Source organism: Marmota marmota, unplaced genomic scaffold (assembly GCF_001458135.2).
Source record: "Marmota marmota marmota unplaced genomic scaffold, marMar, whole genome shotgun sequence".
NCBI lineage: Eukaryota > Metazoa > Chordata > Mammalia > Rodentia > Sciuridae > Marmota > Marmota marmota.
Window position 1 is genome coordinate 12,474,786 of NW_026000240.1, and position 12,473 is coordinate 12,487,258.

Genomic DNA, 12,473 nt, shown 5'->3' on the forward strand with positions numbered 1-12,473 from the left:
GGGTTCATTATGCAATGATAGATCATCGGCCATTAGTTAATATAGCCAGCCTCCTCCCTACCTTTCAGGTCCTGGGGTGGTTCCTCTGCCCCTGCCCCATCATGAAGCTATCTGGGAGTCCACAACAGCTACCTCATCAGCACGGACTTGGGTCTGGTCCAGAGGGGCTCATAAGCAACAGAAGATTCTCCCACCATACAGGAAATCCCAAGGGCCCCAGCAGCCCTTGGCTCTGTGCCAAGAATGAGAGACAAAGACCAAATAGATTTTTTACTATGCCATACAACAGATGTGGGGGAGTGGGCAAAGGAGAAGTAATTTAGAAGAAAAATATCCCAGTCATGTGTAGAAGAGATTGGGTCCAAGAAATGCTGCCAATATACAGCCTCTCAGCATTCGAGAAACAGCACAGCAAGAGGGTCTCTTTGGCCTCCCCAGCTCCCTCCCCTAATAATTATGCTGTGTTGTGAAATTGGCCTTTGACTCCCCTGGAGCTCATCCGGAGACCCTTGCTGGAGAAAGGCCCTTCCTCTACCTAGAGCCAAGACACAGAGACACCAAGGGGAACCTGCCAGCACCACCCAGAAGATCAGACCCTCTGTCCTGTGGTCAGCTTCTCCAACACTGCCCATGCTTCCTCACACCTACCATAAAAGCACACAGGTCCCCTGTCTCCTCGGGTCTTCGTTTCCTTATGAAGCTCCCCGTGACATGTAAACTTATTAAATAATGTGTACACTTTTCTCTGTTGACCTGTCTTTTGTTGTACAGACTCAGCCCATGAACCCACCACGTGAGGGGTGAGATAAGACAATTTTCCTCCTCTGTGTGACTTATAGCAGATGTGTGAAGGGCTACCTGCCCCTCGAAACCCCAAGTGGCTCCTTGGAAGTGGCCAGATCTGTGCTATTAAGTCAACACATCCATTTGTTGAGCAGTGGATCCAGCAGGCAACACACCAAGGCTTTCCATCTACGTCTCTTTAATTCTCACACCCATTGAGCAAAGGCAGTATCATTAACAGGGCATTTCATGACACCAATCAAGAGAGAGGTTCCACCAGCAAGTCACAGAGTAGGCACAGCTGTGTGTCCAATTCTACCACATAGTCCAGTAATAATAATAATAAAAAAAAACCCATTCACACCAAAGCAAATGTTAACCTGCTTGAACAGAGGTGATTAGCACCACTGATAAAGAGAAAAAAAGAAACACAGTCTCAGAAAACATGTTTAATGCATTTACCTTTGGGGACTGAGGATGTCAAGAACAGCTTTAAAACTACTTTCTACTTGGGTACAGCCATCTCTCCAATCAGAGCTAACGCTGCTTTGCTAGTGGCTGGTTCTTGAAAGCACTTACAGAGCAGAACCCTGTGACAAAGTGGTCAGCATCGGTCTGTCCCTGCTGGTTCCTTGTCAGTAACCCCACCGGCTCTCTCACTCTAACACATACACACACACACATGCACGCACGCACACACCACAAAAACAGGACAGAATGCACACACATTTTCTGTATTATAAATGGTCTTTCAAATAAAGTCCAAAAAAAATATGTTTTAAAAATATACACAGAGAAAAATACTCAGCCCTGCCATCCAAAGAAAGGCCAATCAAGCCAACTCCAAGTTGCCATTCTGCAGCCACATTAGCACCAAAAATGATTTGCTTATTAGCTTATGATTCACTCACTGCTTTCTTCATTATAAAATGAAACAAATATTTTGTGTTCATGAAGCATTGATGGAGATACATCCCAACACCATGAGAAGACCTGACCCTGCATCTCGCTGGTTAATAATACAGAGGGCCATATGTGAGTTGTTTTTTTTTTTCCTGCTTTTTTTCATTCTTGCTAAAGCAAAAAGTTGGAGAATTTGATCACCAGATTAATCTACACATAGAAATAATTCAAAATTCTACGCTGACCTACCACAAAGGTGCTTATCCACCTCAGCCAGAGCAGAGTCTGAATCGGTGAGACCTTTTAGCCACTTAGGGATCTAGAAGCTGAACCTGCAGGTCAGGATATGAATTTTGATAGGTTTGCCTCTGGCAAGTATGACTGATAATCTTCTGGGTTAAGAAGGAGAAAATTAAAGAATGTTAAGAGCTGAAGGACCCTGGGATGGAAATCACTTCAAAACCTCAATTTAATTCAAATTAATACCAAAATTAAATGAGCATAACTTCATGCATATTAACAATTGTTACTAATTAATATTTTCAGTATCTCAACAAAGGTACTTTTTAAAAGCAAAAATGTCCAAAACCACAACATTGCATAATTATTATTAAAATTTTATAATTATTATCAATTAAATTATAGGTTTTATTTTGACTCAAAAAGGGAAAACCCAGCAAATCTTAAGAAATACGTGGTTTTACTTCTTAGCATTTTCTTTCCTCTTATTATAGACTCTCAAAATTGTAAAATATCAAAAAATGTGGTCTCTTTCTTTTGAGCTCTGAGGGTATGATGGGCCCACTCCCACAACTGAGCACAATGCCTCGGATACACATAAGTGCTCAGATAGGGCAAGGATTAACCTGCAGGTTACCAAGCAAACACCCACTCGAGTTTGACTTCCCTAATAACAAACCAACCATCCTTGGCCCTCAAAGCAAGGAAAGGAAAGGTGCACCCTTGGTTGGCTGTGCTTCTTGGAGTCAGTGACAAGTGACCTCCAGTCTGAGAAGACTGAGCCAAGGTTCTAGTCACTGAGGCGCCATGGTACAACCGTGCTCTGGTTGTACACCCAGAAGTACTGGAACCAAGTCCCCCAGGGCCTGCACTGGGCCTACAACCAAGAGAACTGAAAGCCTGTGCACACAAAGACCCACGCGCCCATAGGTGACGGTGCCCCACCCCTTCTTCTGATGGCTGACCACCACATGGAGGCTACACCCTTGCTTACCCCTATCAGCTGACATGTGGGCTCTGTTTCTGGGCTGTTATGAATAATGACACGATGAACAGGTGCACAAGTTTTGGTGTGGATTTGCATTTTCAAGAGGAACCTTGAAAACATTATGTTGAATGAAAGAAGCCAGCCCAAAGGCCATGTGTTCTGTGAGACCCTGCTCACAAGCTGCCCAGAATGGGCACCTCAGTGAGATAGGAAATACTAGGGGTTGCCAAGGTCTGGGAGGAGAGAGGAACAAGGAGGGGCTGCTGCTGGGATTTCTCCTGCAACACTGAAAACATTGAATTCTGTGAACATAGGAACAACCATTGAACCATGCATTTCATAGGGGAACGCTATAGTATGCGAACCGGATCTCCATCAAGTTGTCCCTTAAAGAAAGGGGAGTCCCGGCACAGGCTGGGGGCTTATTTGTGCAGGTGCTTAGAAGAGTCCCTTCCACCAGTTACCCAGTGTGATCCAGATTACTCAACAACCTTACCATTTCCAACAGAGTCACATGCCTGTGACTGCAAACCAATAAAGGAGATAAGAAGCTCTTATACTAAGACTACAAGCCCATAAATCTAAAGAAAATTAAAAGTAAATCTCATCAACTGCAGTAAACCCAAAACCTTCCCCCGAAAGGCTAATAATATAAAATGTCAAAACCCTTTAACAAAATATTCATTGATTCCTATGCTTAATAAGAAGCAAATGGAGTTTGAGGATATATTAAAAACAGCACTGTGAAAAGACAAGCTGTGTGGACCGTAATTCAGCCTATATAGCATGGAATTAAAACATTCCAAATTAAATATGTTTAGGAATTCCCTTTGCCAACCAGGCCCCAATTTACTATCCTTTAAACATGATCAAATGTTTAAATTATCAATGACCTATTTTAATGCTAGCTAATAACTGCATCCAGTTCAACAGCTAATAATTCATATTCAGGCTTAGCTATATTAGTATAAATATAAATTTATGTTATTAATACAAATGTATACTAACATAAATATATAAAATATAAATTATGCTATGGATTTTTCATAGTAGTAATATAAAGTACACATTTCCATTAAATCTAAAACAATGGAATGTTTAATTAACATTCATTTCTTTGTAGAAAAATACGCATACCCTTACTCAGTATGCTTAAGTTAAAAATCGTCTAACCCAGTGTTCAACTTATCACTTCGTCTCTTAAAGCCTACTAGAATGTGTGAAATGATTCTTCCATGCGATTTCTGTGGGCTTGTGACATTTACCCCCTCTATGCTAGACTTAAAACACACCGAAACCCCGCTCCAGGTGAGAGCCACGTGTCTCACAATCATCTTTAAATGGACATTTGATCAGCAGCTGAAGGATACCTTTTGCTCCACCTTCAAAAACTGGGCCAGTTCCTCCACGGTCAGGTGGTCTTTCTTATCACTGTGGCTCAGGAGCAACAAATAAAGGTCTCGTCTCAGTGACATCATTCGGTAAAAAACACAGAACTCCTCGAATGTCAGTGTTCCCTGGTTCTCATCCGTGTCGGCTTCCTGGAAAGGGAGCAGAACAAGGGGCCAAGTGACAGCTTCAGAGTGCAACTCCAGCGCAGGAAGACAGCACCGTTGCTCCAGGACCCACACTCACGCCATGGGGTGGCATGTTCTCTCCAAGCACCCTTGGAGCTCCCTCAAGCCCGACTCCCAGCAGGCCACCAAGAGAGCTTCACCAGTTATAAAGAATCAACCTTGTATAAGCTGAACCCAGGGGTACTCAACCATTGAGCCACATCCCCAGCCCTTTTTAAAATTTTATTTGGAGACAGGGTCTTGCTGAGTTGCTTAGGGCCTCGCTAACTTGCTGAAGCTAGCTTTGAGCTTGTGATCCTCCTGCTTCAGCCTCCTGAGCTGCTAGAGTTACAGGCGTGTGCCACCACACATGGCTACAAACTCATTTCTAACCACAGAAAACTTATAAATCAACAAAGAAAGCTATAAACAAAGCAAGACAAAATCCCCCACAGAAGCAATAGAATATTTTTACAAATAGGACATGAAACATACAGAAGTGAATAAACGTACTATATATTAAAACCTTAGCCCTGGGTTTAATCTACAGTGCCACAAATTAAAAGGAAGGAGAGAGAGAGGAGACACCGCATTTCCCTTCTTTTTGGACAATATATTACCTACCTGCTCACTTGAAATGGACAGTCATTGCAAAACTTGAATATTGCATATGACTTATCTGCAATGAGGCCCTTTGGAAATTAATATTCTAGTTCATTTCTCATAGTGTAGCATTGTCTTTTCCTGACTTAAAATTAACAGAGCTGGCTTCTGCCCTTAGACTGAGGACCACACCGCAGCAGGATGCTTCAAGGACTTCCTTGGTGGCTCATCAACAGGGCCACATGTCTCTTAACATGGATGCACACTAGAGGGTAGGAGCTCAGCACTGCCAGACTTCATGGGAACAGAGAGCTCTGGAGGGCTCAGACAAGTGCTCTCAGTACTTGGTCTTTGCTGTCATCCTCATCCTCAAAGCATCCCTGAGAGGGAGTCTGAGGAAGCAGCCCTGTCCTCCCAAGGGATTTGATGGAGGGTACTTCATTAGAGTCAGGAAGAGCACTTCTAATTACTCCCTAAAAACAGCAGCAATGAAAAAGCACCTGCAGAATCAAACTGAGTGTGTGTTAAGTGCACAACACTCTTTTTCTTTGATGAAGCAAAAAAGAACAAGATAACCCAGACCAAGCTGTGTTTGCTTCCAACCAAATGGCCCTTTGATGTACCCTAGTACATGGGTACATGGGTAAGCCCAGCGAGTGGCCATGGCGTACCTGAAACATCTGCCGGACCTTCCTTCGGGGCAGGTTGACGTTCAGCTTGTGCATCAGCTGGTGTATCTCCTCGATGTTCAACAGGCCATCACCATTCTTATCAGCCTCCTCGAAGGTCTGCTTCACCCACTTGCAGGAAGGTCAAAGAAAACACTTGGGTTCGTCTCAAAATAGAAACTGCTCTGTCAGCGGCTTAGCATGACCAGGTCTCAATGAAAGGGCTGGGAATGTGGCTCCATGGTGGAGATCTCTGATTCAACCCCCAATACCATAAAGAAAACAAAAAATGCAAATGACCTGCTGTCACAGATACTCAAGAGGACAGACATCAGTAACATGGAGAAGACCTGGAGGAGAGATCCCTGATGGACCCTGCAAACCGAGATACTCCCAGCACCAACAGAGGACCAACCCCCACTGTAGCGGGAGAGTCAAACTGGATGATTCCAAGACCTTCTGTCATCTAATCTCATCCAAATTAAATATTAAAACTTTTCTTGCAAAAACACGATATTTCATCAATTGTAAGAGAAAAAACTACATTCTTGTTCTAATTCTGCTCTAGCATTCCATTCACATTTCCTTAAGTAAATGCCATAAACTCAAAATATTTCCACAGCTTTAATCATCATCTCTCTCTCATTGCATGGCCAGTTTTCCTTAGTGATGCCACCTGGCTTAGGGCACAGACCTTGTGTCCTTATTAGCACACAGGCTGGAGCTGGATGGAGTTCTCCACACAAGAGGCACAGAGATGGCCACAATGGGGACAGCCAGTGTGAGGGCTCCATATGCTGGACAGGGACCCCTCCACCATGAACCCCCACATAGCAAACACGGGCCTGGCCTTCTCCTGTGCCCCTCATCCACCCTCACTACCTTCACAACACTCCTGGTACCAGATTTCAGCTCTCTTCTCAGTCCCAGTCCTACACCAGCCCTGGCACAGAGTCTGTCCTCCACGCTCAGGCGTGAGACCCGGTGGAGGAGGAAACGCAGATGAGTTTAGACAGACAGGATTCTATCATATGAGCTGAGATTTGATCAGAGCCTCCCTGGGATGAGCCTTGTATGGCTTTCCATAGTGGGAAAGCAAAACAAATGGTAAAATGACCACTTCCAGTTAACTTCTAGCAGGGGGTTTAAACACAGATGCCTCACAGTTGTCGGAGAGCCTGTTACAGGCAGCAGGGTGGCATGTGTGCTGAGAATACCAAGCCAAGCTTCAGAGTGGGAAAGGCGTTGAAGAGAAAAGAATGAAGGCAGTGGATAGGAACCAGAGGACCTTAGCGCAGGCAGCAAGGAACAGCAGGAGGCTGGACAATCCGACATCAAGCGGTGACGCTGACGGACAGATTTCCATTTTGACTCACAGCATTAACTTGGCTCAACTCGTAAGGCAGCACACCTACATTTCTTAAATGATTCAAATCAGGGCTTTGGAAACCGAGCCACAAAAAGAGAGAACAGAAGCCCCATCGCCTTCCTTCTAGAGCTTAGGGGAAATGTTTCAGGCTGTGCTCCCTTTACACCATTTTTAAGTAGATGCAGGAGCCCAGTCTTTTCAGATTTGGTTTGTCCTTGCCTGGTTCAGGGGGTCATCATCTGAGTCAAGAGGGGAGTAGCCAAGAACCTAAAGGGAGAGTGGTCAGGGCCAATGGCTAGCAAGTGCCGAACTCGTTTCTCTGTGCACAGGGCCCGCTCTGCGAGCTCCACTTCTCTTCATGGTAGACATGACATGGCTCTGGCCCCACAACATTCAGCCAGAGCACAAAGAAGTCACTTACTGGGTCCCATGACCCAGTATTTTCATCCTTTAATTCTCAAATTCTTTATCAAAATTTCTCTAAGACTTCTCCAGAAGAAGGCAGAGATGGCCACACCCTGAGCACAGGCTCTGCAAGGACTCAGCACCTGCCACGTCTGGCCTTGGCCACTGGCTGAGGAGACCTGGGCCTGATACAGCAGAAAGAGAGGACTCAGACCAAGAAATGTGCCCTTGTGCTGTTCCCAAGCTGACCTGCCTGGAACAGCACTCAGCACCCGTGGAGCCTCTGTTCCTCCGTCCGCAATGTCAGGAGCACAGCTGGATAACCTCGAGATCCCTTCAATTCTATGATTCTATGGAAGGAAAAGCCACTTTTTCCAGCAACAGTCACACCGAATGCAACTGCAGGTGTGGTGCTCTGTATCTCCTAGTTGCTGTAAAAAGGAAACCCCGAGTGCCCAGAAAACCCTGGAGCAACAATTCAGCCAAGCACTCAACCACTGCAAGAGGAGGAACAGTCATTCTGTAGAGAAACCCGGGGGTAGAGCTGGATGGAATGGATTGTGTTTCCCAGAAAGAAGCCGGAGGAGACTGTGCAGAGCCAAGGGCCCCATTAGGCCAGGTGGGTGGCTGCTCCTCTCCAGGGCCCAACCATAAGTCTTTATAGACCATTTGATCCTGGTTACAAATGCTGTGCTCAGCCACTGTCCCGTGAAAACAGCCCTATAAACAGAACATATGTGAATTTGCACAGCTGGGTTCCAATAAAACTATTTATAGACACTGAAGTCTGAATTTTAAACCATTTTACATTTCACAAAATGCTCTTCTTCTTTTGCTACTGTTCAACCATTTAAGACCCATTCTTAACTTAGAAGCTTCCTAAAATAGGTGATAGACCAGGCGTGGTGGCTCACGCCTGCAGATCTAGGTAGGAGGATAGCAAGTTCAAAGCCAGCCTTGGCAACCTAGTGACACTCTGTTTTGAAACAAACAAACAAAAAATAAGTTCCGAGGATGTGGCTCTGGTACAGTGTGTGGCATTGCCCCAGGCCTGGCATGTTGAAGCCCAGGGTTCTGTCCCCAGTGTCCCCTCCCCAACACACACACACACACACACACAAAAAGATAATGGGCCAAAATTGCCCTGCAGTTTGAGAAAAAGGAATAAGGCTCCATTAGTCTTCAGGATGCCTGAAGCCTCCTAGGCTCAGGACCTCCATCCTGGTATCAGGGGACACAGTGGGGAAACATGAAGGAGAAGGGCCTCCCTCGGGAAGCGCCAAGGCTAGGCGCCACACCACAGTCACCTCTGTCAGTGGGGAGGCTGACAGCTAGGACTTCCTACTTCTGAGTAGGAAAGCAAAAAACTGCTGCTCCTGACCTCTCCAGCCAACATAATGACTTCATCTATAAAGTGCCTACTGTGTGCCAGGCAGTGTTCTGAGGACATGGTTCTGAGGACATTGGTTCCATCTCCACATACCTGTGCAGGGTCAGCTCTGTGACTATCACCCTGCACGTCGTCACAGGGGCAAGTCACCCAGACTACACAGCACATGGCAGAGCAGGGTTGGACCCACAGATGGATGGAGTTGGAGAACACAATGCTAAGGGAAGTTAGCCAATCCCCAAAACAGCACAGCCCTGGGGGCAAGCCCCAACCCTGATGCTGCATCACTTCTGACAGACCTGAGCACCACGCAGGCTCCACACAGTGTGGCCACTGCAGAAACCACTGCTTCCTGCTGTAGATGCACGGGGCTTCCCCATCAGCCATCTGCACCCGTCACGTTATTCATTCACTGGTGAATGTTCTAGTCCTGCAGGAAGTTTGACCATAAACATCCCGAATCTCTCTCCTCCTCAACTAGTGTAGTTAGACTGTCTAATGGAGGACATCATTCCATCATTAAGATATCAAAATCTGGGGCTGGGCTTGTGCCTGGCACATGTGAGGCACTGGGTTTGATCATCAGCACCACATAAAAATAAATAAATTAAATAAAGGTATTGTGCCCATCTACAACTAAAATTTAAAAAAAAAAGATACTAAAATCTTATCAAACTTGGACAAATCTGAACAAGAACAGCTCCCTGTCTCAAGATAACTTTCCTTGTTTCATTATTGGATAATAGTTTCTACCCATTAATTTTCTTTCCTCTTTTCCACCCTCCACAGACACATTAACTGCCTCTAAGTCTTTCATGACATTGTTCCTTGTGATGTCTGGCTATGCTTGCTGTTGGACAGTTTTCAGGCCTAAGAATCACCAACCAGCATAGTGAGAAGAGGCCCATCCTGCAGATGGCAATGGTCAGGACCTAGACTTCTCTAAGTGACCAAAGGCTCTACAGATGTGCCCTTGATGGCCTTAGAACTGTGGCTTCCCTATTCCTTGCAGAAGAACCCAGCTGTGCTCAAGCAATCAAGAGTCCTATGGCTTCATGTGGCTGGGAACTGAGGGGGACGGGTGGATCCCGCCTCAACTCGGCCGTCCTCAGGACTCCTGGTCAGCAAGGTGGCGTCTGCTGAGGCTGGGTGTCCTTCAGGAATTTCAACCCAAAGAACAGATCACAGCAGACTCAGCACAGCAGCAGATTCCCTGTGTCCCATGAAGTCTAGCAGGGCTTCAGACAGCAAAGCAATGGCTGTTCATTTGTTTTGCTTTGGAACAAGTTCTATTTCATGGGAACAGGCCAACATGTGGTAGAGTTTATCATGGCTTTAAATGATTTGAGTTTTCAGATTCTCAGATTTGATGTCTCATGACAAATATTGACAGATGGATGGAGCTGGAGAACACAATGCTAAGGGAAGTTAGCCAACCCCCCAAACCAAATGCTTTCTTTGATATAAGGAGGCTGATTCATAGTGGGGTAGGGAGGGGGAGCATGGGAGGAATAGAGGAACTCTAAATAGGGCAGAGGGGTGGGAGGGGAAGAGAGGAGGCAGTGGGTAGGAAAGATGGTGGAATGAAATGGACATCATTTCCCCAAGTACATGTATGAAGACACAAATGGTGTGAATATACTTTGTGTACAACCAGAGATAAGAAAAATCATGCTGTGTGTAATGTGAATTGCAATGCATTCTACTGTCTATGTAACAAATTAGAATAAAAAATAAAAATAAAAAAAAAAAGAGGTGTGAGAAGCACCTTTGCTTCCTGGGCAGGGCTGTGCTTGCTGCTGAAGCAGCAGCAGCTCCTTCAACCAGAGCTGGCCAGCTGCAGGCCCAAGCCCACATGCTGAGGGCACAGGACCTGGGAGGGCACCACCGCAGACCCCTCACTTGGGAGAAAACATGTGCCCTTGATCACGTCCAGCCCCGTCCTCGAAGCCCGTGCTGCCTGCACCCACCGGCAGCCCTGCAGATTCTGTTTTCACTCATTTGTTTTTGTACCAAATGTTAAAGGGTAAAGGCTTGAACGGCCAGGTGGAAGCCCAGAAAGTGAGTCCTACCTTCGCACTTCATGCACTGTGATCCCACCTGCATCTACTGCACACCGTGAACACCGATGGCTCAGTGCTCAGCCACTCAGGCCTTAACAGCCGGGGTCCCTCCATGGGTCTGCTGAGCTACACCCTGAGCCAGGCCTGAGCAGCACAAAGCTCTCACCACGCCTGGGAAAATGAAGCCAGATGCCTGTGACCTCGGGGGTGGCCACATCTTCTAAGGCAAAAGGGCAGAGAAGGGAGCCAAAGAGGTCGACTGACCCACCCGTCCCTTTACAGACAGGAACGTGAGGCCACATGCCCAGCCCCCAGCCAGGAGGGGAGTTGCCTTCAGAAGACCAGGTTCATGGAGAATTAGATGTGTTCTTGTTTCTCAAGCAATGTTGAAAGGATAAGTGTTGGAAAGTAGAAAATAACTTCCAGGCTGTGGTGTAGCTCAGTGATAGAGCATTTGCCTGCTTGTGTGTGAGGCCCTGGACTCAATCCCCAGCACTGAGGAGGGAAAGAGGGGAAGAAGAGAGGAAGGATAAGTAACTTTCTCCTGAGAATCAATCAGTTCAGTTTCCAAACTGAAAGTTAAAAAGAGAAAAAAGTCAAAGAAGCTATACATTGGAACTCAAACGTATCTGTTAAACTAACTTAGATGACCAAACAAGATTTTCTCTAATCTACATCAACACTACAAGTTACATGTAACCAACACCCAAAACAGGCAATAATATTTTGTTAGAGTCTGTAAACAAGTCAAAATAACACCTGGCATTTTGCAGGGGAATGTTAAAGTTCGTAAACAAGTCTGGATGGTGCCTGGCAAAATGTCAGAGGGAGTGGTTTGAGAAGTAACAAAACCGAGCCATTAGGTGTAGAGATTCCTGATTGGTTGACTGATGTATCTAGTTTATGCTAATTAGATAAGCTGTGTGGAATGTATAAATACTGCTCCTGTCCTGCAATAAACGGCTCCTACTCCTGCTGTATCAACGTACACAAGTTATTCGTCACCCCCCTGATTATTCTGCTGCAGCCGGACTGCGGCAGATGGTGGCCCGTACGGGAGCCCCGGGACACTCGGGGGTAAGTGACGAAAAAAAAGCTGCCTGTCCATAGATAGGACGGGAGCAAATCTGCTCGTCCCTAGGCAGATAGGGCGAGAGGAAAAATGGTCATTTCAAGAAAATGGAGAAGATTGATACAGTATGTTTGTGTCTTGTTTTGTCTCAGTGTATTGTATTGTCTTTGTGATGAAAATATGGAAGGGGTGTTAAGTAAATTGATAAGGGAAGGAGGCACCCCAGTGGAACCAAGAATAGTTAGGGCATGTGTTGATAAGAGCCCAGGAACTCTAGTCAGAAAGAAAAAGAAAGTTCAGAAGAAGAAGGATTATCAGGAAAAAAGTTGCAGCAAAAGGCTATTACTAAATACTTTTCGTTACCGGAGGGTGCGTGAAGCGGAGAGGCAGCTGCAAGCCGGTCACAGCGCAGCAAGGATTTTCCAAGAGGCGG

At 45.9% G+C, this 12,473-nt stretch overlaps 1 protein-coding gene across 7 annotated transcripts in view; it reads right to left on the reverse strand.

The window, feature by feature from the left end:
• The window catches only part of Plch1 (phospholipase C eta 1), a 187,445-nt gene that overhangs the window by 65,717 nt on the left and 109,255 nt on the right, over positions 1–12,473 (reverse strand). For all 7 annotated transcript variants that reach the window (XM_048794680.1, XM_048794683.1, XM_048794679.1 and 4 more), the window contains 2 exons: positions 5,745–5,874; positions 4,285–4,455 (listed from right to left, as the gene is read on the reverse strand). In XM_048794680.1, coding sequence (XP_048650637.1) covers positions 4,285–4,455; positions 5,745–5,874 — 301 coding nt within the window. The remainder of the gene's footprint in view (positions 1–4,284; positions 4,456–5,744; positions 5,875–12,473) is intronic.